The 13,421-nt window shown below is 42.1% G+C and overlaps 1 protein-coding gene across 1 annotated transcript in view; it reads right to left on the bottom strand.

Moving 5' to 3' along the window:
* Positions 1-355: 355 nt before the first annotated feature.
* The window catches only part of sh3rf1 (SH3 domain containing ring finger 1), a 35,249-nt gene continuing 22,183 nt past the window's right edge, over positions 356-13,421 (bottom strand). The window contains exons 5-12 of the mRNA XM_034583195.1: positions 11,947-12,252; positions 8,573-8,683; positions 6,175-6,302; positions 5,258-5,428; positions 4,501-4,784; positions 3,777-4,096; positions 3,103-3,455; positions 356-2,941 (exon numbers count right to left, since the gene is read on the bottom strand). Of these exons, the coding sequence (XP_034439086.1) occupies positions 2,773-2,941; positions 3,103-3,455; positions 3,777-4,096; positions 4,501-4,784; positions 5,258-5,428; positions 6,175-6,302; positions 8,573-8,683; positions 11,947-12,252 (1,842 nt within the window). The 3' untranslated portion in view covers positions 356-2,772. The remainder of the gene's footprint in view (positions 2,942-3,102; positions 3,456-3,776; positions 4,097-4,500; positions 4,785-5,257; positions 5,429-6,174; positions 6,303-8,572; positions 8,684-11,946; positions 12,253-13,421) is intronic.

Below are 13,421 nucleotides of genomic sequence, written 5' to 3'. Positions count from 1 at the left end.
TACAAAGCATTGTGTTGTATATTCACACACATATATAGTATATATTTGTATGTGTATAGTATTAAGTATTTCCTCCACCACTGGTTGCAGTTTATATCCAAGCCTGTCCAGACTCACATCATACATGTGAGTTTAAGTTTGTTTACATATGATTGCTTGAGTTATGGCCAAAATCAGGATTAGTGAGGTCAGTGAACTTTGACCAGCTCATCCTTGATGGGCGTTTGCGCCAAATGTAGTGAAATTACCACAAGGTGTTCCCATTCACAATAATGGGAGGGACAAAGAGTGAGGTATAAACGACTCGAAAACACAAAGAAAAACGTTGCATTAATGTCATGAAACAATGACCGAATTAAGGAAACCATTAGCTTTTATTGTTATAGATTTTTACAAAATGTGCTATTCCCTCAAATACTTCAGAATGTTTTCACATAGACCTGTGACAAATAGATTGATGTCAGTTTCACCATTTTCAAAACATACAATAGACTAACTAAAGACAAAAAAAAAAGAATCAAGTAAGCCACCTTGGCATGAGGAAAATCTGTTAAGTTGAATCAGGCGAAGTTGCCTTATGTTCCAATAAATGAAAATATAGTGAAATAACTGCAGTAATGTTTTAAGTGTGTGCTGCCTATGCATTAAAAACATAGATGAGAAGTCACTTTGATTAGAAATGTTCTGTGCAGAAATGTGCAGTAAGTCTGATGTGTATATTGAAGGCTTACCAGTGAAATGAAAAGACACTCAGAGGAGCAGTTTCAGCGCAGAGCCTGAGGTTGGTGAGGTGATTGCCAAGATAACAAGATTACATCAAGGTAATTCTACTCATGTACCAACTCAGAAACACTAAGAAGGCCCTAACAGTGATTTGTACCATCCTTTTCCAAACTCTCTTCAAACTTTAAACACACTACAACATATTCCAGCAGTCAGTTACACAGTGGTCCCCCTTAATTAACAAATGACAAAAAAAATACACACAATTAAAACTCTGGGTCCAATTCAGTCATCAAATCCATTCTCAAATCCAAATTTGGCACAATTCAGTGATTGCCTCGACTCTAAAGGGTTTAAATACGCTCCCGGACTTCATACGACTTAAAGTCAGTGAGAGGTCAATCATTAATGATACCAATCAAAAGGAAAATAGAAATTATGTCGTGACATATTCTTTGATGAAACTAACTTTTCATACTCATTTCCTAAAACTGACCATTATTTTTGTTTAACAAGCACCAAAACTACGACCAAATCCCCTCTAATCACAGAGAAATCGTACAGTAATTCAAGTCAATACAACACAACATTAAAGGCTCTGTATAGATGAAATGTACAACTATCCCCAACAGCAAAAATAACATTCAAATTTTAAAAAATCAAGGGGGTCAAAGTGATTGATTTCAATACAAACTGTACCTTTCAAGATATGACACACCTCTTTCTGTGGAGTGATGAAATGATATGTTACTTCAGGCAAACATTCTGTGCTTTAGCTCGCTGTGTTTTTATTGCCTTGAATCACATTAGGAATGGGTTCTAGTGTATAAAGGCAGAGAGGCTGCTGAAGGGCGACTGCGTGCCAGACTGCGTGTCCAGGTTAGTTATAGGAGACTTTCTAAGAGCAGCAGGTGTCAGCCTCTGTGGAATTTGTAAGAAACATAAATATACAATGAAAAGAATCTGTTGTGCGCCGCTACTGAAATGTTATGTAACTCTTGGGATGAAGAGCCACGTCTGGGTTTGGCTATTGCCGAGAGGTTAGGGGAGCAGCTACTCCGGTCAGGGTACAAAGAAAGAAACACTTGCCTGCACTCTGTTTGGAGTGTGTTCTTGGCATATTGAGAAAGGCGTCTTCAACAAGCCCTGCCGCAGAGGGCTTTGCTAATATCACATGCAAATATTTGATCACTGCAGGTAAGGGTCCTTAGCACTTCAGCCTCAGCCACACCAGGAGAGAAAGTGGAGGCCTGCGATTGCCCCGAGGAAACTTCTTTTCCATGTGCAATGTTCACACGGCCGTGAACTATAGCTTGTGTAATCAATGTGCAATACAGCAGCTCTCTATTATGATCCTCTGGTTAAGGTAATGCCTCTGGAACAGGTGAAGTATCCTTTTTCCTATTATGCAGCACAAGTGATGATGACACTGCTCATTTGTTTTGCTCTGCTGTGTCTGGTTTACTGTACCTTCTCCTTCCTGCTGACAGTCTGAAATCATTGTAAAACCTTTATCAGTAGTGTAATGGAGAAAAGTAGAACTGATGTGGTGGAATATGGTATAAGGCATGTGCCAGTTTAACCCCTTAACGTGTTGCACTACAAAAAGGCCTATGAAATAAGTTAAAATGTGTAACATATCTATATCAACAGTTCATATTGGTTGTTTTAGGACTAATCATCTTTGTGTCCGTATGTACAATAAAGTGAGGAACAGTACAAGGCACACATATAACAGCTGAATTGTTAACAAAGATATAAATAACCAACAAAAAAGGGAAAAGTTCATGAGTTGTGTGCTCTCCTCTAACTCTGTCCACTGTGCTTTCATTAACAACATGTCCTGTCCTCCTCTGTAGTTCTCATACATGTGTCTCTCATGTTCTTCCAGTGACCGGAGCCACAGTGGGCTCTATGCAGCGTCAGTCTGATCAGGGTCCCGTCCCAGCCACCATGAGACTGCTGTTCTGTTTGGTTTGAACAGTGACGGATTGAAAGCAGTGATCAGCTGGCTCATGTTGTTGTCTGTGGTTCACTGTAGTGTTTTTATTAGATGATGTCTACAAAGCTGCCGGGGAACAGCCCGGTCCTGCCGTTCCTCTGCAGCGTGCCTTTGAACCAGCCGTCCTCTCTCTTCCTGTGAACAAACACAATGTCGCCCTCCTTAAGTTCCAGCTCAGCCTCGCTCTGGGGAGGATATGACACCACCACCCTGTACCTGGGGAGGACAGCCAGAGGCACAGTCAGTGAATGATAAGCACCAGAACAATGACATGTGATACGTCATGATACCTTTTGTACCGTGTTGCACTTTCTATGTGCAGGAATGATACGCAGGCACAAACAATAGTATGAAACTGCAGATTTACATCAATGTACCTTTCACATATGATGGGCCGTGCGTCATGCTGCTGAGATAAAAGGGAGGAGCATGGCTGGCGAGGGGGAGGAGCTATAGGGGCACATCCATCGAGAGGACTGCTCTTTCGAGGGAAGGACTCTGGGACTGAGGAGGAGGAGGATGAAGAGGTGGAAGCAACAGCAGCAGCAGAAGGTTCAGTATCGAGGCAGCTGACAGAGCTGGAGGGAGGGGGGGTGTCATGCCCCACAGCGCCATGTAGTGCTTCTCCAGCGGCAGTCTGTTCCGCCTCAAGCGTAGGGGAGGAGGGTGGTGAAGGACGAGACTTCTTCTTATTGGAGGACAAAAGCTTTAGAAGACTTTTCTTCTCCCTCTGCAGCAGAAAGACAGCATCGGTTATTTTATGTTAGAAAACTGCAGCAACTCACGGAGCAATGAAACTGCAGCAAGAGAAATTCTGAACTATTTTTGCACAGACTGAAGAACAAACAACAGAAATAAAGCCTGCTCATAAGAATAACTGTTACTATAATTGAATCTATCATCATCTTAATAAGACCCAAACACCACAAGCCATAACAATCATCTGCAAGAAATTATCCACCATTATTAAACATGTAAACATCTACTAAAAATAGCAAAAGCAGTGAATAATCAGATAGAGATGATTTTGATGAAATTTGAAAAATCCAACCTTGACATCCTTGTCCAGTCTGCATGTAAATGCTGCATTATTAGACACAGGATTAAAAGCAGAGCCGTTCCCGGCGCCAACAGGCACAGTGAGGACAGGTACAGGTCTCAAAGCGTCACCCTCCAGGGATGCAGCACTGACGTTGGGTGGGGTCAGAGAAGCAGCAGCGCAGCCCATTGTCACCCCAGCCCGGGTACAGCCTTGGGCTGGGCTAGGGGAGGGCTGCGGACACACAGCAAGGTGGGGAAGATAGGCTACAGGCGTCCCAGACTGGATTGGTGTCACTGCTGCTGTGGGCCGGTCCTGACTGTGACATGCGGCTGCAAATGGTAAAAAAAAAAATGATTAAGACATTTGCAACCCCCTTCATGTGATGACCCATAGACTGTATATAAAGATGGACGATATGTCTCCACTTCCTCCCACTATCCAGAAATGGAGCCAAAATATCTCTTGCCGTAGGGATTTAGGGATGGAGCCATGGCAGCGAGTTCCTGCTGATACACCCACTTGACTAATAGTGAACAAATCTCAGCTATCAATCATGATGTTTCACCATATCTCACCAGTTTGCCTGCGTCCCGGCCTCTAAGATGGAGAAGCTAGGATTCATGACCTATACTGCAGCACCAGGTAGGGATCGAGACACTTTGGTTTTGTCATGTCGTCCATCTTTATTTAGGGTCTATGTGATGACACAACATCAACAACGCAGTGACGTTACCTGTCCTGACAGCGTTGCGTGCCTGATTCACAGTCATCTGGGAGTTGACATGCAATGGGACTTTCGGCTGTTGCCCTGTGGCTGTCTGAGCCGCTGTTACCACGGCTGCAGGTTGGGAGTTGGCAGGTACAGCGCTGGAGCACACAGTGAGGGGTTTGTTGAAGTCAGGTCCGGGAACAATGGCCCCGAGGGGAGCAGGAGAGGGGCTGACAATGGTGACCCCTCTGCCAGCCTGAGTGCACAGACTCATGGGCACTTTAGGCTGAGTGCTCCCTGACGTGGTCCTGAGGGGAGAGAATATCATTGGGAGTAAGACTCAGCACTCTGAGGTAACACAGGAACATAAAGTATAAAATATTTTTTCTATATTTTTTTATTGATAAAAAGTCTAAGGTGATCCATATAATTATTCAGATTTACATTTTTTACCAGGGTGTCTATAAACAAGATAAGGTCAAGACTGTTAAGACCACCCTATTCTATGTATATGGGAATTTTTCTGGTCTGAGCAAACTGTTACTAAGATTCAAAGGTCGACAACAACCAACATTTGCAGGCTATTATGAACATGAGATAACTTTGAATGTATTCAACAAGGGATGACACTACATTGTAAAAACGTAGGTGAAATTCCTTTAGCAGCTGACAATTAGTGAATACAAGTGCTCATCGATAGTAATGATATTTTATACTTTAAACCAGGCATGTGTGACTTACTGTACACACGAGACAATAAGAGCATGAATTACTGACTGACCTGCTGACTGGACTCATGTAGTTCCCAGGGAAAACTCCAATCTTGCCAGTGTGCATGGAGGTGCCCTTGAACCAGCCGTCCTGACAGCGTTCCAACACTAGGAACATCTCTCCCTTCCTCAGCTCCAGCTCATCCTCCTTACGAGGAGTATAGGGGAACATTGCCACATAGCTGGATACAGAACACACAGTTAACATTCACCCAACACAAATACAAATCCACTGAGCTAACATGGCTACGACAAAAAACAGTGCTTTATTTTGAGCAGCATGCAATTTGTTCTGAAGTTATCGTGCTGCACATATGTCATCATCTCCTCCAAGACCCTCCAGCAGAGACTGTGTCCTCTGACCCAGAGAAAATCCACACTGGAGGACATTATGATTTGTGGGTCATCTCTCTACAGCAGCACGAGAACAGGCCTGGAACAGCAGCCAAGAAGATCGTAGTCTCAGCTGGGATGTTTTCAGCCTGACTCCAGTGTTTTTTCAGGGAAGGGAACATAAATGCCTCAGAGTCTGACAAGCATGCACAGGCAGACACAGATGATGGCAGCGGAGCAGGCATGACTGGATCTAATTCTTATCAGGTGTGTGTCGTCTTGGGGGAGTAATGAGGGTAAAGGTGAAGGGGGAGTCAAAAGTCAAGGGGTGACAGGGAGGATCTCCGATGGGACCCAGGAGACTGTCATCTGCAGGTTCTCCTCCTTTAACCTGTGCACACGCTCACACTCTGCCGCCTCACACTGACAAATTGAGGGGGAGGAGGGTGTCACAGCCAGACGAGGACTTCCCCCTTCTGTACTTAGAGCATGTTCATTAAGGCCCTCGGCCATTGGTGTGCAAACCGCTTCTGACATTTCACTGCACATTTAAGACGACTGAATATTTTTGTGAAGGACTGTTTTTATTACTCACACTGTGGGTCTTTGTCTCCCACTTTGGTCACTTATGCTTGGGGAGGGTCTCTGTCCGGCAGCCAATGAAAATGCTGCTCCACCGGCACAGGATTGTGGGGGAGGAGGTGGGGGTGGTGGGAGAGCATCCTATAAAAGAATAATAATGAAAAAAATGTTATTACAACCTTTAATAACAAGTTCAGAACAGTAAAATTGTCATGTATTTCCTCTCTGTACAAAGCATACAACTAACACAAGTCTCAAATAAGAAAGAGAATATGTTACATAAGTGGAGAACCCAGTTTGTTCAGAGATCATCTGTGTTATTCCCTCCGGTTTGCTGAAACTCTGGGAGATTCTGGTTTGGCAGACTTGGTCTTGTCCCCGACTTCCCCCTTACAACTGAGAATTTCCTACTCTGCTTGTTTGTTTGTTGCTAGGAGACCACATGGCTGAATGTTAAATCCATTGCAGTATTTAATTGGGACCATATGAAATGAAAAACATGTCTGTACGCACACTTCAGAGCAACCCTCAAACCAACCACGGGCGGATTCATCTCAACTCACTTGTTTTCCCTTGTTGAACGTCTGTAGTGTTCAAAAGAGACCCAAGCGTTTGACTAGAAGTTGACGAATGCAGCTTGTTTTTAGAAGATTTTCTTTGTATGCTTCGTGTACTTCTAGATTACAGGATTAAAACAAAGTCACCAACCTGCTATGTCAACACAAAACCCATGAAAACAACACTAGACACAAAAAGCCCAAGTGAGCAGTGCATGAGAACAATGGTGAAGACAGCTCCTACGCTTCGAAGCAAGATGAGACTCCCCCAGCTCAACACTGCCAGCACTGAGCGGCAGAGTAATAGCTTCCATGACACAATGGGGGAGGAGAGTGGCACTCAGTCTGCCCTGTGGTATGTGTATAGGCCTATGTGTATGTGCGAGTGTCGATGTGCGTTTCGGTTCACTGCTGACGCTTGAGCTGAGATAATTAGGTTGCCTGCGGGCTAGAGAAATCATCTGTACAAAAACATCATGTAGGGTTCCCAAGTGAAGCGGAGAGCTCAACCTTTTGTGTACACATTCCTGCTCATTCAAAAACTCCACATGCCAGAGCATACACACACACAGACAGACGGACAGGAAGTGTGCATGCCGTTTTTGTGTGGGCTGCTGGGATCTTTGACATTTTTAGTTGCGCAGATTATTTTTTCCCTAAGAGGAAAGGTGTCAGAAACGAATACAGATATATGTTAGTTCAAAAGATTCCTCTGTGTCATCATCTTTAAGGAGGCTGTTGACAAATTTGAGAGAAAATAAAGATACTGTATGTTTTTCAACACAAAATCAAGATTAACAGTTTCATATCTGAACAGCCAGAAGTCACCATGTTGCTCGTTGGCAGCTGATGTGCCATGAGGCAGACACTCATCTTAATAAACTTATCTCAAGGTAAAGCCACTGTGTGTCACTGGTTCACTTACACCCATGTGTACAAATAATTCTATAGAATTTTTATACCATCTTTGCCTTTAGCGTATGAACAATTCAGTAGATTCTCCTTTCAGACGTCTCCGGAGTGTTCAGGTGAGGGACAGTGCAGCATGCAGGACGCACGATGTAAAATAAATTACGCTGCTTGATCACGTTTTGGTTTACAGCACAACTTCACTGGCATTGGCCTTTTCACCAAAAGCTCTTGAATCTCATCGTCTTTCCAAGTTGACATCTTTGTTGAGTCTTCTACGTTCATGGCACCTTTTTGTCATTCAGAGATATTTGTATTCTTTTTGGAGTTGTTTTTTTGCACTGTATTGTTTGTCGCATGTCAGAAACGCCATCAACTTGCAGTGAATCCCCTAGAGAATGTCCTGATGTATTCTTACTTGCACTCACTCAGACATTATCCCGATTTTTAACCATGGGGCTGGCAGGAGAAACTCAGCTCTCATTTACAGCCCTGGATAATTTCAGCAGATTCAGAAGACCATAATGTTCGAACTTTGATTTTCTGCAAACTTTGTAGTTGTAGTTACCAAGCTACCAAATGACATTCAAAACAACTCATGCACACACAAAAGTCTTGTAACTGTCTCAGCAAAAAATGTGGAATAGGCTTCAATAATTGTTTTTGTTTTTTTATCGATATACTGTAAAATCAGTTTATTCTTTGGCTTCAGTAATTAGCCGTATTTAAATATAAAAGGCTGATTCTAGGGTAAACAAAACAATTCGTACAATTTAGATGAAATACACTAGAATTATTTCATATTCAATTTCTGCCAATAGATCCCATTCACCTAAATCTTACACACTGACCCTTTAAAGATAAAGCAACATGTTTACCCCGAACACATAATTGTTTTGTCGTCATTTTGTTGGTTTGCTTTTGTATTCTTTGGATTCCACCTACCACAGGGATGGAAGAGTAGCTCGTCTCAGAGGGAAATGTGAAGACAGTTGCTGTAGTAACAGGACTGCTGGGGGGTGGGGTCACGATTAGTCCAGTTGTGCAAATGTGTACCTGTCAACAAAAAGAAAATTTGGACCATGAAATAAACTGTGCTGAATCCACTCAAACGTAAAGAATTAAAAAGTGATGTGATTTTGAGAAATGATGTTCTGATTAATTAGACTTCAGGAAGGAAGCAAAGGGAAAACAGTTATCATACATCATCATAATGAAGCCTGATGACCTACAATATTTTAGAGATGACACTAAATCCTCTCTTGTCGCTATATTGTGTGAACATGACACTCACAGAACAGAGATGTACACATAAGGCTTTGTGTCCTGGCTAGAGCCATAACCCCAGCGATAGCCTGATGATCTGATTTGTCAACAGAAACCAGATGACCACCCAGCAGGTCATTTCATTGGATATGTATAGAAGGATGGCTTCCCGACCAGTCATCCACGTGAGTCATGCTGGTGTTTTAGGTAACAAGGCCATACTGTTGGACACACAATATCTCCCTGTAGCCTGTGGTCTCTGTCCATGCATGACCGCTCCAGATAGCACCGCCTCTTACCTCTCACAAAGCACACCAAGTCTTCCCTGCTTCCTTATCTGTTGTGCACTGGGTGTGCCAAGCAAAAGCAATGTGCATTAGTGTGTTCAATATTGGCGCTGTTGGTGAAATGGCTGCCTGGAACATAAATGTGCATATGCCCACACTGTGTACTATATCATTATGAATTACACTCAAGTACAGGTTAAATATGTTACATTAAAATAAATGATTTTCTTTAGAGGAATACCATCAACAGCAGCCCCTTTTTTTCCTTCAAAATTCCTCCCCACTTTGTCTAGTACACTGGTAAATGGCAGCCATGATTATTTCCAAGACAGACTACTCAGCCCCCTCGCCAACTGGGGCTTACCTTTGTTGTTTTTTTTTGTCTGGGTGTTGCAGGAAGAGAAGATCAGTTGAGTTCAGGAGGAGAGCAGAGAGAGGCTGTTCATACGGTGCCTGGAGAGACACTCTTTTGTGTTTTTAATAAACCGAGCTCTGTAAATCAAACATATTGTTTGCCCTGTTGTCACCAGGGGGGATAGGTTTACCAGCACAAATAGTTTTTTTATTATTCTAAATGTATCCTGATAATGATATGGGGGGAAAAGGCCAAGTCTGGAGTCAATAAAAACATCATTACACCTTCCACATGAAAAGAAGTCTTTGATAACACGTTAACCATACGTACATGAAAAGATTTTGGTTAAAAGAAAGACAGAAGATCTTCTTCACTTTAAATGAGCGCGCACACACACACACACGCACACACACACACACGCACACGCACACACACACACACAGTTGATAAAAGATTAATGATTGAGCTGCTTAATACGGAGTTCTTGAACAAAGCATTTCAGAAACTCTGCAGACAACTTATCAAATACATTCAAGAGAAAAAACAAAAACAGAAATTACACAAGGAAAAAATAGTGCTCCAAGGACAAAACTAAACAAGCTCTACAGGGACTGGAACTGGGAAAACAAACCAGTTGTCAGTGTATACAGTATAAAATCAGACTCAAAATATTGTCAAACCACCAGCCTTTTTAAGCTGTCTTTGTCCTACTTAAATAACAAAGAAGAAAACCAACTATTGTGTGAACATGTCCGCTAACGTTTAAGATGATGAGACCAAGAACACTTTAAAATTGTCGGAAAGAGCATCTTTGCCCATTAAGATTTCATTATTGTCCCCAAACTCTTTATCGAGCTTAATCACAATAAATTGTGTGACACCTCTTTGATTAAATTACATACAAAAATTGTGTATCTTGTGTTCTTAGTTGCACATTTTACTTGAAGTCCCAGAGAGAATCAGATGAAGATTAATCCACAGGACACTTGTCTTGAAAATCTGTATGCTTGTTGTCTGAATGTCAAACACCAAGTCAAAGCCAGTCTGCTGAAGCTGGCATCCATAAAGCAGCTGTGGGTTGCTGTCATGTTGGGATTGGTGGGGAAACCTTGAGGGCTAAACTTGAGTGGTTTTTGTAGACAAGCAATGGTCTGTTTGGTATGATGAGGAAAAGGGAAGTCAGCGTAATTGCTGACAGTCCGAGTGGAGAGATTGAAAAGCGACAATTATCCTGTGAGAACAAAAGTTGGAGGCTGGACTAGGGATGTCACAATATGACATTTTGGTGCCACGATTACTGTTAGAAGAAATATCACGGTTTCCCGATTATCAATACTATAGAAGGAAAAAAACACACAACAAGCAATATATAGCTAAAAATATAGCTAATGAACTCAAATATTTATTATCATCATCTACTATATTATCATCTAGTTTTTAAAGTGTAATGTTTGGCTATTTAAAAATAATTTATGTAAGCATTATTATTTAGTTGCCTTATTGTGGAAGGTTGGTCAGTGAATTTGTGTTTCCTGTCATCATAAGCCGTTTGGGACTTTTATTGTAAGGGGTCACCAACGGAAGTTGTTCTGTTTTGGTTGTTTGTTTTTTTAATCATCATCGAGTAGGACATCATGTGAAATACCAGGAGCGAGAGAAAATGCGAGTGGCCCCGGACACACAGTGAGTTGAGACGAGCGTTAACGTGTAGCAGCCGGTAAGTTACTTTGTTGATGAACAGTGGAAACAAACAGTGAAATTACAGAGCTTCCACGAGGGATTCCAGAGTACAATTTTTTTTTAAAAATGAACTATGAACATGAACTAGTTAATTTTCATCTGTATGAACTGAACTTTTAACTAGTTATTTTTAAATGTGAAATGGCAAAACATTCCCCGGGATTATTAGCAAGGATGATGAACCACCTTGCTTTTTTAGCATTACGAGAGAACGCAGTTTGAAACTTTAGCAAATTTCCACATATTGTGTCATGCATACTTTAATACTGTTGGCACACTAGCGTTGCACTAGATTGCACTAGTGATCTAGTGCACTAGCACTTTATGTGAATGGCATATTGGCGTTGTGTATTGTTGCTTGTATGGTAAGTTGCAAATAGAGGGACAGTATAATTATTTTTTGCCTAGAGCGGCAGAAGTTCAAGTGCCGCTCCTGACTAAACATATTGAGGTTACTTACTAATGTTGTAGGTTTTGCACATTTCTATGTCTAGTATTTCATTTCCACATCCACTGTAAATTGTGAAAATCAAACACATTAGGAGAGAGAAAACATATCACACAGCACACTTCCACAAATGGGTTTCGTGTTTGAAGTGAACACACTGGGAACAACCTGCAATGCAGCAGGGTTTCTCCCTCACCCTATCACTACCTGTGGAGTACCGTACCTGTGAAGGTGCGCTGCAGGAAAGCCCCCCGCTGATCTCTCCGATCCGGGCAGCTGCTGTGGGGTTGCTGGAGCTGATGAGGACAGGCCCACTAATCTCCATGGAGTGACGCTGAGGGGGTGGAGCTAGCATGGGTTTGTGGGACATGGTGAGAGAAGTGAAGGAATGTCGCTTCTTGCTGTTCTTCTTCTCCCCTGCACGCTGGGCACCATTGCTCTGGGGCCCAGAGGAGGCCCCCTCACCAGAGTCTCCACTGGAGTCTGATGGCTTGTCCAACTCTATAAGCTGACGAGCCGCAGAGTTGAACTGTAAGAGAATGGAAGAAAGGAAAAGAGGCAGAGGGCAATGAAGAGAGTGGTAAGGTGGAAATGACAGATAGAGATGTTAAAATGATCAAGAGACCTATTACTCTCTATAATAAAGCTGACTGTTGTGAAAGACGTCCGTCTTTGTTTTGAGAAGATGGTGTGTGTGACAGAATCTGGTATTTAGCCTGCACATACCAGCGTGACGGGGTTGACTGTTCTATGCTAGCTCAGAAACTGCAGGCTGTGTGACCCTCTCAGGCACCGTAATGTGCAACTTTAGAGTTAGAATCAAAGGAAGAACAGTAAAAAGGCTTCAGTTAATCACAGGGCGCGCTCACTTGCTGTCACACGTTGCCCCAAGCAGCTCCCTCTACTTAAAGGACATAAAAGCTCAGCGTTTGACTCGCATCCGGGAGAGAACCTGTGCAGGTTCCTTACTGACATGTCTGCACATTAAAGCAGACATGCAAGATAAGAACAAAATACCAGGCCAGTCACCTTTACTTCATTAACTTTAAGACTATCTTTAACAGTTATTGCAGATTATTGTACATAGACAACTGAGAAGGCCACAAAAAAAGCTCCAAAGGCAATGAAAACAGTAATACCTAAATATTCACTGGTTGTGCAAAACCAGAACAATATTTTGGGCTGCTCATTATGTTTGTGATAGAACTCCCTTTTTATTATTATGAAACCCTGAACATGAGTGCACACCATCTTCTCACAAGACTACAAAATGTTTTGTTCACCTACAGTGGCTTCTACTTAGTAAAAACAAAACAATATATAGCCTTACAAATATTCTGCTTTCTGTTTCTGCAAAAACCTCACTCAGTGTATTAAATATGAATAAGGTAGAATATATATGAAAGGAATAAAAAGACTGTCACAGCTAGAAAAAAGCTCTCCCACAAACTCACCTCAACATACTTCTGCAATGCTTCAATGCAGTGCGTTATTTAAGACAAACAGTCTTCTGAGACATTTTTCTTGCGTCAAAAAGATTCTTTTGATGTTTCTTCTGCTTGTTGATGATATTCATGACGATAGAACGCTGTGACATTGACAGCTTTCAAGTGAAAAATGAAATGATCTTTAAAAGGGCAAAGATTTACTTCATTCTGTCTGGATTATACCTAAAGCTTTTAAGTGGAGACCGTGTAG

The sequence above is a fragment of the Hippoglossus hippoglossus genome, chromosome 4 (genome assembly GCF_009819705.1).
Source record: "Hippoglossus hippoglossus isolate fHipHip1 chromosome 4, fHipHip1.pri, whole genome shotgun sequence".
Lineage (NCBI taxonomy): Eukaryota > Metazoa > Chordata > Actinopteri > Pleuronectiformes > Pleuronectidae > Hippoglossus > Hippoglossus hippoglossus.
Note: the sequence above shows the minus strand (reverse complement) of the source record. Positions and strands in the feature narration are given on the sequence as shown.